Source organism: Rhipicephalus sanguineus, chromosome 9 (genome assembly GCF_013339695.2).
Source record: "Rhipicephalus sanguineus isolate Rsan-2018 chromosome 9, BIME_Rsan_1.4, whole genome shotgun sequence".
In the NCBI taxonomy this organism is placed as follows: domain Eukaryota; kingdom Metazoa; phylum Arthropoda; class Arachnida; order Ixodida; family Ixodidae; genus Rhipicephalus; species Rhipicephalus sanguineus.
This window is the reverse complement of record NC_051184.2, coordinates 46698356-46713082: the sequence shown is the minus strand read 5'-3', so window position 1 is coordinate 46713082 and position 14727 is coordinate 46698356. Positions and strand designations below refer to the sequence as shown.

Sequence of the window (14727 nt, the reverse complement as noted above, 5' to 3'; positions counted from 1 at the left end):
GCGTCATTAGATCGTGGCGTGTGAATGTGCGTGGACTTCTCCTAGTTTCACTAAAGAAAAAAAAAAATACGGCAGCTTCGCACTAGTGGTCTGAAGGAAGAGCAGAGCTGGGGCGGCCTCCCTTTTTTATCTTTATTTTTTCTCCTCTTCTGTTCCTCTCTCTTTCTCTCTGTTTCTTGCATCTCTTTTTTGTATCTCTTTCTTTCTGTTTGTTTCTTTCTAACTCTGTATATATTTCTTTCTCTTTCTCGCTCTTCCTATATTTGTTTCACTTGCTTCCCTGTCTTTTTCTCTCTTTCTCTCTCTTTCTGTTTCTTTGTTTCTCTCTCTGTCTACGTTTTTCTGTCTTTTTATCTTTTTATGTCATTATTCCCTTAATTTCCCTCTATTTTTCTCTTCTTCCTCCTTTCTATCTCTTTCTTTCTCTCCTTTTCACGTGTTCGTTTTCGTCTCAGACTCGCCCGTACTGCATATGGTAGTGGGGTTTGCCCAATTCCTGTGGCGCACACCCACCCGAGGAGTTTTTCACGACGGAGCACAAGTTATCGATAGCTGAAGAGAACGAAGAGAGCGCGTGCCGGTTCATGATGATGATAGTTTTTTTTTTACGACGGAGCTCAAGTTACCGACAGCTTAAACAGCCTCGCTGTGAAAAGCTGACTCAAGAATACTTTTGAATACTAAGGAATACTTTTGAATCACAGAGGCGGTTTTAAAGGCAAAAGCGTTAGATGCCTCATCAAACGCAAAAATTGACCGGTAACCCGCATCGGCGTCTTCCGTCGGCGTTCACACGAGTGATGCAAAAAATCATCATCATGTGATGACGTCACAGTGACGTCACGTTACGTGACTTCATATGATGATGTCAACGCACGACATCATAGCTGGGTCATCGCTGGGCAGATCACAGAGGCCGTACAAAGCTAGATGAGATGCCTCCCGATCCCGGAGGCAACGGAAAGCCATGTTAGGTGCAGAAAGCTTTCGGTGGGTGGCGGGACAGCAACAATACATCCACGAAGAAAAAGAAAATGGCTTTCAGCCTTCCAGTCGTCGTAGCTGAGTGCATAAGGGACCCTGTGAGTTTTAGATGCGAAGCATCTTATAGCGGAGTTCAAACCGGTGGTGGTGGTGGTGGTGTGCGGCGTCACCACCCTTACTGCGCATGCGCAAACCCTCTCCACACACCTCCTCTTTCCCTCTCCACTTCCCCTCTCCCCTTTCCCCCTCTCCACTCCTTCTCTGAAACTCGGGCTCGACATGCCGAACATTTCTCCTGCGCAACGCCGCGATGAGCGCCAGCGCATGCGCGTCCCCTCCCCCTCTCTCTCCTCTTCTACGTGGTGGTGGTGGTGGTAAACATTTTATTCAAGAAAATTCACAAGAGAACTGCTGTGTGCCTGAGTGGCAGTCCCTAGTCCGGGACGCCATTGGAGATGGCCGCTGCCCGGGCGCGTGCCACCAAGGAGCGTTGCGCATCCAAGGTGGAGCAGCCGAGCAGGTACTCCTCCCAAGCCTCTCTAGTTGGGATGGGGAAGGGGGATGAGAAAGAAAGTGGAGTTGCAGGACACGAAGCCACAACGTGAAAGGTGTCGGCGAGGACCTGACAAGTCGGGCACGTGCCAGAGATTTCCGGGATGAAGTGCCGGGCGACCGCCGGACTAAGGAAAGTATTAGTCTGAAGGCGGCGTAGTATTCGTTCGTCTGCTTTCGCCAGACCGCGAGCAGGGCCAGGGTAAAGTCGACGCGAAGTGTATAATAATCCAGAATATCACGGTAGCGTGTGAGTCTCGAGTTTCCAGGATCCGACTCAGGACATGGAAGGGCAGCGGCCCGGAAGAGAGAAGCGCGGGCAGCGGCATTCGCCGCCTCGTTGCCGGGAAGTCCTGTGTGGCCTGGAGTCCAGACTATTCTTACGGAGTGAGGGCTAAAGCGCCAGGAGGCGGCTTGAAGGAGACGAGCAGCCAATGGGGTGATGGAACCCTGGATATATCGGGAACAGGCTGAGCGCGAGTCTGTCAAGATAGTGTGAGTGGTGGGGGTGGAGGCGGCCAAAGCGATGGCAACCTCTTCTGCATGAGTTGCACTATCGGCTCTAAATGAGAGGCCGTCGACGTGGTGACCTTCTGTGATCACAGCGGCCGTGTAGTGACCCGAGGGGGAAGGGCCCGAAATGTCTACATAAAATACGCCGGGGCGATCGGAGTGACGCGCCTCAAGGGCAGCAGTGCGCGCGTGCCTTCGACCGGAGTGGTTGTTCGGGGTCCATGTTGCGGGGGAGTGGCTCCACCCATAACTTCTGGCGCCACATTTCCGGTACTGGGGATGGAGGGTACCGGGTCGGAGATTGTGTTGAGGCCAAGTCTGTGTAGCAGGCGGCGCCCGCAAGACGTCTGCGAAAGACGATTAAGTTGGTTGACGCGGTGGGCTTCCCGCAGCTCCGCGAAGGAGTTGTGCACCCCCAAGGCCGCAAAGCGGCTATTGGAAGTGGCAATGGGAAGGTCCAGCGCGCGCTTATACACGGAGCGGAGAAGAGTATCTAGTTGGTGTTCGTGGTGACGACGCAGGCGAAGGTAGGGTGGGGCATAGAGGACCCGACTGGTCACAACGCTTGGGCCAACCGGAGGGACTGGCTCCCTCGGAGGCCGCCACGCTTGGTAGAGACCCGCCGGATCATACGACTCACTTGTTCGCTGGTGCGTCGGAGAGAGGATATGGTGCCCTGAGGGTCCAGCGAGGACGAGAGGTACAGCCCGAGAATCCGAAGGTCTTGGACTACTGGAACAGGTCCGGAAGGGAGGAATATCTGGGGTGATGGTAGGCGGGAAACCGAGAGAAGAGCCGATTTTGTTGGGGAACACTCCAGGCCGCAAGAGGCGGCGTAAGTGTCCACCAGAAGGGCAGCCTGTTGTAGGCGTTCCTCGATTTGAGCCGGAGAGCCGGTGTTGGTCCAAATTGCTGCCCCCCTCTCGCGCGTCTGTCGACCGCGTTCCCCGCTCGCCCTGTGAGAATTAGCGGCCAGGCTAGAGGGAAGACACGACGCGCGTAGCGTTCCTCTTCGCGTTCCACGACGTGAGGTCGTTAGCATGCCTGAGGTCGGTAGCATGCCCAGCGAACGCCAACGGAACACGATCGTGCAAGTGCTCCGGCTTCGCATCGCCTCATGATCCCCTTTAGCGGGAGATGGTGTAATTTTTTTGTGTTAGCCACGGCCGGAGCCAGGATACTTCCCGTGGGGCAGCTACGTTGGCTACGGTCCTTAAGAAAAAGAGGGGAGGCCCCTGCAGGATCAATCAATCAATCAATCAATCGTTTTTTATTTCAAGTTCTTATTACATGAAAGTACACAACACTGATTAGACCCATAGCCACTGGCTAGTAGGGGGTCTAAATAAATATGTATTTAAAGGAACAGATTGTGTTACAAAGCAGATATTTTATAGGTACACTTCAATCATAAGAAAAAAAAAAGAGAAAAAAAATGGAGCAAAATATAAAAGGATCTGGCTTCGGAGTCAGCTTTCTAATGCCCTAGTGAGGCGACGAAAAGGGGGGATTGAGACTTCAGGTTGAGACTGTTGGTTGAGACTTCAGGGGGGTTTCTAGTTATCTTTGTTCAATGCTGCCACGTTTTCCTTTAAAAGTTGGCTTTGGGAAAGCGAGGTAGATGGCAAGGAAATACAATAAGAATAATAAAATAGAAGGCAAGAAAGTACAATCGGTTGTAAAGAAATGGAAGTAGATGGCTTACGCCTTCGAGTCGTCTTAGGAAAATGCATGAGGGACGGTGTATCTTCTTAACATTTGTCAACCGTTCCTCTTGAGCCAGAAACGAATGGTCTTGCACACTATTCAGTACCATTCAACGGCGATATTAGCAGCCTTGCTGCTCTGTTTGAAAGAGTCCGCGCGCTGATGAGTAGCGGTCGCCGCCCTGTACGACCTCGGCGTGTACGTCTCGCTTGAAGTGAAGCGAGGCATCCCAGTAGGACAGCGTGTAAGATGGACGGCAATCATCTCACGTCGTGGTCAGCAAAAGAGGGTAGGCGAGGAGGGCCCAACAGAACGCGTTTTCTCTCTCTTTACGGCCGCGCAGCGGTCAGTGTACGAACGGCGAGACGGCTGTACGACAGGCCGGGGTGTGGGGAGGGCCGAGTAGGGGCCCAAAATTAAAGCGGACGCAGAACCAATACGGTATACTATACGCCTTGTCGCCACGACGCGCCAGCATGGGCAGTCGCGGGGACATCGGTGTGGGAACCAATTGTAGACGCTAAGCTCCTGCATGATCTAGGGAGAAACCGACTGCCAAAAACCGCCTCGCGTGCGCGAGGTTGTAAACATTTACGACGCATTCATCTGGCGGGCTGGCAAAGACTGACAGCTTGGCGCCGGGGTCGTTCGTCGATGCCCCCCTCCTCTCTCTCTCTCTCTCTCTCTCTCTCTCTCTCCACTTATCCTTGATCCGAAGCCTGTGGTGCTGCTGTAGAGGTGCCGTCGGAGGAATAAAGCGGGGAGGGAAAGTTTGTAGCCGGGAGTTTGATCTCTATGCCACGCAATATAAGCCGCGCGCTTGACCGGCGTAGACGTATAGCTTATACGAGCCTGGAGTTTATATAACGAAACGCTCTAGATTGGCCTTTATAACCCGCGCCATGGCCACGGAGCCTCGTTCGCTCGATGATGAGCTACTGTAAACCTAATAGGACGTATACCAGGATATTGCGACTGCTCGCTGCAGGGATGGTCGAACTCGTACTATATACCACGTTCAAACTCTTAATCTGTACGGTAGTCTAGGCGCGTGCGTACTGTTCGACGTGCGAGGGAGCAAATACCTCCCGTGTTGGCGTGTGATTATATGTGGCGGCGTTGTTGCTGATCCCGACAAGCAGCAGAGCAATATAGTACGGAAATTCGCGTGGTATACGCCTCTGCGTTTCGCACGACACTCGGTCTTGTTTTCTATATGGCTAACTAAGATGACTGCTTGGCCTTCTTGGTGAGATGTGATAGAAGCTCAATGCGAACGAGACGAGGACAGAGAAGAGGGAGGCGCAGCGATGAACCTTCGCCCGCCTTTGCCCCCCTGAAGGGGTACCCTGCGCACGCCTATGCGGTTCACGGTGTAAGATCCCGTTGCGTAGTAGTGGCAAGCTGTAACCGACCAACCTACACAGAGGCGCGTTTGTATTGGCGGGATGCGCTGCATGCTTACCTACACAGAATGCCATTCCCAGGATTTGGGGACATGGGTAGCATATACAGTAACTCTAGGGGACATCTGTGCTAGGCGCCATCTCTCGGCGGCAGCAACGGCGTCCTGCCATAACTGAATAGAAAATAGGCGAAAAAAAATCGTATCTTGTGAAAAAAGCTAGTTATCAAAAACAACTCCGGGTTACGTGCAACAGAGACCCACTGGAACAGTTTGATAAAATTGCAGTATCGCACTTACAAAGCGTGTGGCTTCCCGAGACAATTGAACACCGCCCATTAGAAACACATGGGGCCCCATAATGAAATATTAAACTCTGGGAAGCCGCGTGGCTTGTAGTCCGACACTGTAATTTCACCAGAATGTTCAAATAAGTCTCTGCTGTGTAGAATGGGGAGTCGTTTTTGATAACTATCTTTTTTGAAGCGGTGCGATTTTTTTCACCCATTTCCCATTCAGTTACGGCAGGCCACCGCCGTCACCGACCAGAGATGCCGCTACGTTCAGATGTTTCCAAAGCCTTTTCATGCCCATGCTATCCAATTCTGCAACCCGTCTAAGCCGTGGTTGCTTTAGGTGATTGACAAGAAAACTCCATTGCTGGACTATATCTGTGAACTGGTCTCAATTAAATGCATGGCCGACGGAAATAAACCAAGCGGTTCGAACGAGCAGTGAAGTACAGTGGCATATAATTACCACTATGCTTTGAGCTTTAAACTTGTCCCGAGGTTCTTGCAGTCATGAGTGTGGTATGAAGGAAGCATCACGAAATCTCAAACATGTAACATCTTTTAGCTGAACGATGAAACAATGCTGAATTCGCCATATTGCGATTTCCGCATCCAACACGAATAAAAATTAAAATTTAATAATCATATGTTCACACTTTTATTACCTATAACGTACGCGCTTTTTCTCAATTTCTTTGTTTTATTGCGATAGCAATTATATGGACAGTCTCGGCTGGAAAATGTCCGTCCCCGTTGCCGTCATTCACCGTATATATATATAAGTATGTATATATATAGAAAGGCGACAAAGAAAATAATTAAGAAATTCTTTCCGACGCGCGGAATTGAACGGGCGCCCCTCTCGCTTTCCAGCTCGCCGCGTTAGACGTTAGGCCACGACAGCACCGTCCTCTCAGCCTGCTACGGCGAGCTATTTATATACACCATATAATTCAGCATGCTTTCTTAATGGCCTGCGCGCTTTAAAGATCGTCGCCCCGCCCCTGCGAACTCCGTTGCTGTTCGCTCTACTGTAGCTCTACAGGGCGTCGTCGCTTTCGTGCGCTTATCTCAAGGACAGAAGGGGCGGCCGGCGGGATGCTTCGCTTCGCTCGCTGCAGCGGCCGCGTTTGCGAAAGGAGCGCGCTGTACAAACAGAAATAAGTAACAACTGTGATAATTAGTTCGCGCTCATCTTGTGTGTACCTGTTCGCTTGTTTCGTGCGTCCTGCTTTATGTTTGAGCAGTGCGCTTCAAGTGTCGAGCTGTGACGCATTAGTTCGCGCTGGTCCTGTGTGCGTTCTTTGGGCTCGAGCGACGCGCTGGCAATTTCGAGCTGCTTTGCATTCTTAGCGTTACATTACAATTTATTGCTATCGCAATCATTGCTTCGCCGTTGCGGCGAAACTGTGACTTTTTTCTTGATAAATGAACACTGCCTGCACTTTGAAGTCACGGAGAAAATTTATTAGATGCAAATTTGTGTCGAAAGAATAAACGGCTAGCGATGTGAAGGAAACCAAAGCCAGAAGCAATGCAAGAGACACGCTTGGTTTCGTGACCATTCGTCATTCATTGCAGAATAGAAGGGAAAAAAACGAAAAAGAAAAGACGGGATGGAGTCGCACGCCATGTGAGGGTTGCGCCATTCAGTGCCAGAGTTTTATTGGCTCGCCGTGCAGTCTTCTTCTTCTTCTTCTTCAATTGTTTTAACCCTTAGGGGCTAGTCACTTCTGGAGGTTCGCGCCGACTCTGTTGAGGTTCCGGACGCACTGGGCGAGGCAGGCGCTGTGCACGCTGCGGCACTTGGCGTAGCCGGACTTGTTATCCGAGGTGCGGCCGCACTCGAACACCAGGGGCACGCAGGTTTCCACGTAGCAACCTGCAGCGAACATGGCGAAAAAGGCGCTTAAGTGAATCACGAAGAAACGATCGCCGACGATCGTCGACGCAAACGAATAACTGGGCGTTTCCTCGCATGTTTTGTGGCGGATTCTTGGCCCCTGGCAATGCCGCGTCTAGATCAATACATCGACTACGAAAAAGGAGGAGATGGCTTTCGCCTTTGAATCGTCATAGGTGAATGCATAAGTTATCCTGTGAGTTTTTCTTGAAGTCAATGGCGTCCGTGTAACTTTCAAGACGTTTTTCAGCTGTTTGAGATGCTTATCTTTATGGACTCAGTAACTTGTGCTGTCGCAGTACTTACCAGCCGCAGAAACCACGAGGGCGCAAAGAGGTAGATCCAGTTCGAGACTTGGCTCTGCCGACGTGATTGAGCGAAGACACGATGGCAGCGTGAAAGGAGAAAAAAAATAAAAATGAAAGATTATGAATGCTCAAAAGGGGGTGGGGAAGACCCCGTACTACTTTCATAAAAATAAAAGATTATGAATGCTCAGAAGGGGGTGGGGAAGACCCCGTACTACTTTCAATCGCTTTAGTGTTCTTCAACGTGCAACGAATGCGTGGTAAGATACGGCCGCTGAATTTAGTATCGAACTCATGACCTAGAGCGCAGCAGCGCGGTATAGTTACTCAGCGATACGACGGTCGATGACGACGTCCTCAAACTTTATGGAAATGGCTCAGCTGGGACGCCTTTTCAGCCCTTGTTAGCTGCAGCATTTCACGGTAGGCAGCAGTACACGTCAGTCACTTCACACACCTAATTACGACTCCAAGGCTTCAGGAGCAGCACCGGGAAAGACGGGGTGGGGTAAGGACGGGGCTGCAATCCCCCCCCCCCCCATCCTAAGCTACTCACATGTGGGTGAGCCCTCCCCCCCACCCCCCCTTAAGTAAATCCTCACGCCGCCCCTGCAGCCTTTCTATAGTGTGGCGTGTTACCTACATTTGTTTTTTGAAGCCGCTAAGTGGCTTCTCTTATGCGACACCCTATACGTTCGCCTAGTGTCTTCCGTGGCTACTACCCCGCTAATTACACCTAAATTACTAATTAGCGCGAAAGGACATATACAAGGAAGTAGGGAAGATTTCTTGCTCTCGAATATCTCCTTTTGTGCTGTGCGTTATTAACATTTTCCAACTCTCTCAGTAATTCATTTTTATTCAGACTCATTAACGTCGTGTAGCGAGAGACAATCGGTGCAGCGTTTCCGGTGCTTCACGGGCAAATGCTAAAGGCATGCTTAGGTGCCTCTTCAAATTCCGTCTCCTTAATAATCGAGATTATTGCAGTTCGTTTATCTTTTGTTTTAAAGCATGGTCATTAGTTATCTGTTTATTGTGAAATACGGGTGTGGGTACTTAAATATATTTTAATCCAGCAAAATAGACTTGTCGCGATTGTTGCGAGGGTTTCTTGCGATCGCCTGCTAGGCCTTGTGTGTTTGTTGTGACGATACAATAGGCTTACTTGAACCTTCCGGGAACATCTCATTAATGTAAATGAATTTGTAGCTTTACGTGTCAAAGCCGCGAGATGTTTACGATACACGCCTTAGGGGCGGTGACTTCTGTATAATTTTCCCCACTTGGGGTTCTTTAACGCGCACCGAAGTCTAAATCTGCACGGATGTTTTTTTTTCTCTTTTTCTACATCTATTCTGCCATATCTAAATGAGACTGCCGCGCCCGGCAATCGAACCAACGTCATCGTAACATTCAGCAAAGCGACCATTGAGCCATCACCGCAGCTGCAAACAGCGCATGCGTTGGCGCAATCCGTCCTTATCTTCACATTGTATTTTATTACTCTTCGTGCGCTTGTGACGATTAAGTTTCACTGATACTGTTGTGATTTCTTAATAAGCAAGAAGTAGCTGGTATAAGACATGATTCTAAGATCTCCTACACACGCATTTATCTTTAACGAAATTACTAGGCAGATTATCCTTGTCAAGGGGTGATAGTACAGCGAAATTCAGGATTTTTTGGAAACGCATATACCACAAGCCTGGTAGATTCCAGGCCACTTTTTGTCCTCACGTGACCTGGCGTAGTGACAACAGGAATTTCTTAGTATCGGTGTTACTACGTAACAGTCACTGAGTGTATTGTAAGTGTTAACGCTGGCCACCAGGGGACGTGGCCCTCTCTTGTCAACTGCGGAACTGAGTGAAATCGAAAAGGCTGATTACCATTGGTCCTCTTACCGGCATCCTTCGCATTGGCTCGCTTGGACCACCACGCTGAAAAAAAGGAAAGATAAATAAAGAAGCATATTGCAATATATAGCAATGGTAATACTAATACAACTGACGTCCAAATCGGCTACAATTTTTCATTCATAATTATTCTAACGTCAGAGCATTTCTTTTGTAAGTACGGGTCCTGAGTCTTCTGAAATGTAGCCGTTTACGCCACATGAATACATTGTACGAAGCAAAAGCTAGATCGAAATACAAAGCAAACGAACAGCGCGATAAGCACAAGCGGAATGAGAAGTTTAAACGACCACTCAACGAAACTTCTTGTCACGTGAGGATTTTTCTTTTTTGTTTTGTTTTTTAGCCCCACCACGTTCGATTTCGTTCACAGGGATTCCTAGAATCCACGCGGCGCAATTTTTTATGCGATATTTATATCTTTCAACACTTATTGTATATATTGCGTGTTGGAATAACTACTGATAGCTTGCACGCGACTTCATGGACGCAAGCTCTTAACGTACTGGTACTCCAACATGGCTGATTTGATTACGGCAAGGTCGCATCAATAACGTTTTTTGTACTCTGTACATGTACAACGAAAGAAGATGCGTGCGATTTACTGATAACATTAGCGTCAAATCACAAACTTCGTGCCCTACATTGTTGGTAATCCGCCGTGGGTGTTTCAGTGACGTCACTGCAAGCCTTCTATGTGTGATCATTCGAACTAAGGCACCAGACGCACCACCCTGTGTAGAGGCCACTCCTGGATTTTTTTTTTTTCAGGAGACCTTCTGTAACTATACCCCTTTTCATCAAACTGATGTCACGTAGGGTGTACCCGCGCAAGTAATATGAGAGAGAGATATATACATAAAAAGCAAAAATTGAGAAAGGAACTGTTAGCCTCCGTAGCTGCCTGTTGGCAACTCTGCGCTGGGTTTAGACTAACAAGGAAATGAAAACTTCCAGTAGCGGTCCAGCGAAGAGACTTTTAACACGCGCAAGCACTTGGGTACAGCCAACACAACCCATATAAAACTCACTGCTGTAAAGACTTGATGAAAACCGAGCTGCGTTATACACTGACCCTAGGTTACATGTGTTTTTCTAGGCGAGCCGCGGTAGTAAACACGGTCGGATACTCACTGTTTCGTTTCTCGGGTTCCTTCCACGTGGACCCGGAGGAAGAGAGGGCGGCCATTTCATCCTCCAGAAGAGCTGCGAAAATGTTTTTTTTTTTAATTTATTTCTCTATATGCTCATTCGCGCCTGCTAGGTCGTTGGTGTGTTGTTTCACCTAGATGCGACTTTGTATCAGACATTTTCTTGCCCGTCTGTTTGTTTCTTCGTTCGTCGGTCATCTTTCTTTTTGCGCCGGTACACTTTCTTTTTTTAATTTCGAAAGTCTGCCCTCAGGCTTAGTACAATGCGGTGTCATAGATGCACGTACAGATAGTAGCCCCGCCACGGTGGTCTAGTGGTTGTGGCGCTCGACTGCTGACCCGAAGGTCGCGGGTCGAATCCCGACCGCGGCGGCTGCATTTTCGATGGAGGCGAAAATGTCTGAGGCCCGTGTACTTAGATTTAGGTGCACGTTAAAGAACCCCAGGTGGTCGAAATTTCCGGAGCCCTCCACTACGGCGTCTCTCATAATTATATCGTGGTTTTAGGACGTTAAACCCCAGGTATTATTATTAGTACAGATATTAGGAAGTGTAAGAGTGAACCGTGGAACGGCCCGGGAATCCAGCGATCAAGGTCGGGCAGTCTGTCAGGCCCGAGGCCTGTTGCACGGAGGTGGCGAATGTAGTAGCCCTGTGCAAATCCACAGCAAGTGTGTCGCAGTCACACTGCTGAGTGGGGCGTCACAAAATTGGCGTGATGCACCATACGGGCCGTGGTACTGTTGCGTCTATTACGGCCAGTCTATTACGGCGTCTATTACGGCTGGAAATAACGCAGTTAGATGTTATTTGAGCATGCCTAAATATGCCTTATTGACATTTTAATGATTAGGTGAGTACTTGTCGAGTTAGAAACATAATTATGACTAATTAACTAAACCTCATTAACGAAAAATTAGTAGTGGCTACCACAGTACACTGAGAACGACATGTACTAGGTGTGCTTTGCGTAACGAACGTTCCTCTGTTTTTAAACCGTGGCTGCGTGATATTTGGGACACCCTGTACAGCGTATGTAACCAAAAGGAAACCGCGCTGCAGTCTGCGTTAACAGATAAATAGGCAGCGTTTCGCTCGATATTTTTTTTTTTTTGGGTAAGTTCTAACTTTAGTGGAATGCAGGACGGCTGACTCACGATATCCTGCGGGGAAAGACGGTAACGACAAAATAGAAGAGTTGTCTGCGTGCGTAGTCTACGACATTTAACAGCAAGGCCAGTTCTTTTTTTTAAGAGCTAGGGGTGCACGAACTTCGTGATACGTTGAGTGTACATGAGACTGTCTGTGTGATCCGTCGTTAACGGGAACACCAAACACTTTCGCTCTACTATCAAGTTGGTGGCGCGTATAGGCCAGATTATTTCTACTCTCGCATCCACGTTTAGAGCAAGCATGCACCAATCCTGATCCCAGTTATCATCGGTAAGCGCGGCTAGCGCTAGAGACTGTGGGCTTTGTTACGTCATAGCTGATGGCGAGCCAACACTCTCGGCCAGCGCAGCCAGCATGCGATAAGTACAGGGCCGGACATTATCGTGGTCGTCCGTTTCATGTGATAAGCAGCCCCCCATCGAAGATGGCTACCCCCTGGAAGCGATGAAAATTCTGGCCTATGTGTTATACGTTGTATTCGTCTTGGTTTCTCATTATGCCTTCTTTTGAATCGTGGAAAATACTTCCCCGTTTGATTCCCTTCGGCGCCTGATCACTTGACCCATCGCAGTGACCCTATACCCAACGTTCCTCCGTTGGGTATGGAAGTCGAGAATTCGATTCGTTCCCATGACGACCGCATTTCGATAAAGAATGGTGGTACGGTGATATTTTTTTTTTTTTACGTTATGGATGAGTTTAAGTGATCCAAATTTAAACCCGAACAACATACCGCCTCTTAACTCACAAGTCAACTGTACTTTTTGGCCTCTAAAAGCAACCACTCAATTGATGACAGCTTTCTTTTTCTAAAGGCTCATCCACACTTGCGACTAGCACCGGACGCGCGACCATTTGCGACTGGCGACCGGGAAGCGGCTCAGGCTGACCAATGTTCACACCTGTGTGCGACCTGTACCCGTCGCCACACAGAATTCACATATACCTGCATTGTCATTGCCCTATAAAATAAGCTAGCGCCCTGCTCCTGCCTATTTGATTGGTCCAGAGAACTGCGACCACAGTCGCGCGACTGCAAGATCGAGCAGCACGTGACTGAGTCAAAGCAGTGGCTTTGCGACCGAAGCGGCTATTTGCGCCTAACTCGGTGGCTCGACCGGTGCTATTCGGAGGTGTGAACGAACCTTAAAGCTTAACCTGTATCAGCATGTCAAGTATGTTTACTCTCTAGCCGTTGCTATTACTCAATCTACACTTTCGATGTATGAATCGGTACTTATATATTGTGTGTGAGCGCGGCAGGCAATTACCGTTGGCGAGGATGAACTCCAGGGCCATCAGCACCATGGTCATCGCCTGGAGAGTTCTCCGGCCGCTGGCAGGCAGTTGGACGTTTCCCATCGTGATGGCAGCACCTTTGTCAGTGCACAGTATAGTTTAAAGAAGTGAGACAAGGCGCTGGATGTGAAACGAGGCTGCATGCGCTTGAAATTCACTCATTATGACGTCATTAGTGGATGAACGTGGCGCGAGTTGTTTATTCAGATCATACAGCAAACGTTTCAAGATATGTCTTCCCTGTTTTACAGCATTCATTAAGTACCACAAGCCAACAGTGAAAGCAAGACTGTAAAACCTGAGTCAGTGGTAAAGCGACGTCGGGCAAATGTGTTGAGCTGAAAAAGGTTGTAGCCTAACTCAAAGAGTAAAATTTAATGGAAAAACAGGTGTTGAGCACGCAGGTTTTCTAATCTAAAGCGTCTCATTTCTCCACCACCTTCGAGCGTACTATCCTTTGATGGGTTCTGATTTCGCTACGATATTTAAAATTTGCCGTCCGTCCTTTATAGCCTCACATGAAAGGCCCAGCTACGCTTAAATCTCCTAATCTAAAAAATGTGTAATAAACAATAATTCACGTACTGAATTGCAAGAGATACCTTTCTGGTATAGTATTTAGTATTATGAACTCTCTTGCGCTTGCCAGCTGCGCGTCTAGCCGCTATCACCTTTAAAAGGTAGTTTCAGGGTTCCATCTCATATTGCTCGCCATTGTACATGCCATCTGTATGGTGATACTTAAATGAATTCTTATCCAGTACAAATTTCTGCTTATGTATCATTTCAAATTAAAACCACACAACTAACGCAAAGCGCTCGGTTCCCATAACATCACCGCCGCGAAACGAGAGCCATCGCTCGGAGACGGAAGGAAACGAGGGGATTTCGCGCATGTCCTCTGAGCTTTGGCAGCACGCGGAATGGCGGGCCTGGTCTCGGAGGTCCTGTTATAGGACCACTGCGGGGATAAAAAAGCGCGCGAATTAGGAACAAGGTCGGTGTGAAATTTTCAGGAGTGGGAGAGCCAAGAACGAGAATAGTTGCTTAAGATCGGCTGCGGGCAACCATGGCTGCAGGTGGTCAGCATTCCCTTAAGGTGACGCTTGACCCTCTCATTTCTAGTTCATGGGTTTCATGGAGCGCTTGCGCGTCAAAAGGAAAAAAAGAAAGAAAATGACTCAGAAGTTGCTTCTGACTGTGAAGGCTCTTGATCAACTGCATTGTCGTATGCAGCGGCAAAGAGTGCCAGAAAAGAGTGAAAAACTGGGGGAAAAGGCTGCCTCAAGGTTGCTGCCTGTTAATGCCACTTCGTGACAATTAAGAAAACCACTCACACTCGAACTTGCCCAAATACGCCCCTCGCGAATTTCTTGCTCACCAGCTGGGTAAGCGACGAAAATACAGCCCCCCCCCCGCCCGCTACACACACACACACGAATCGTTCGGAGGGGAGGACGTCATAGATATCTGTAGGATTCAAACATGGGTCTTTCCAAACTTACAAAACAATAAAAAAA

The 14727-nt window shown here is 48.7% G+C and overlaps 1 protein-coding gene across 6 annotated transcripts in view; it reads right to left on the bottom strand.

The window, feature by feature from the left end:
* Positions 1 to 14727, bottom strand: part of LOC119404128 (uncharacterized) — a 59158-nt gene that overhangs the window by 10538 nt on the left and 33893 nt on the right. Inside the window, exons 2-6 of one of the 6 annotated variants that reach the window (XM_037670729.2) lie at positions 13180 to 13284; positions 10719 to 10790; positions 9558 to 9608; positions 7664 to 7717; positions 7159 to 7336 (exon numbers count right to left, since the gene is read on the bottom strand). The exons of 1 other annotated variant lie outside the window; for it this stretch is intronic. In XM_037670729.2, coding sequence (XP_037526657.1) covers positions 7182 to 7336; positions 7664 to 7717; positions 9558 to 9608; positions 10719 to 10790; positions 13180 to 13270 — 423 coding nt within the window. In that variant the 5' untranslated portion in view covers positions 13271 to 13284 and the 3' untranslated portion in view covers positions 7159 to 7181. Of the gene's footprint in view, positions 1 to 7158; positions 7337 to 7663; positions 7718 to 9557; positions 9609 to 10718; positions 10791 to 13179; positions 13285 to 14727 lie in introns of those variants that run through there. 4 more of the 6 variants (XM_049419212.1, XM_049419214.1, XM_049419213.1 and 1 more) reach the window with 4 other exon arrangements.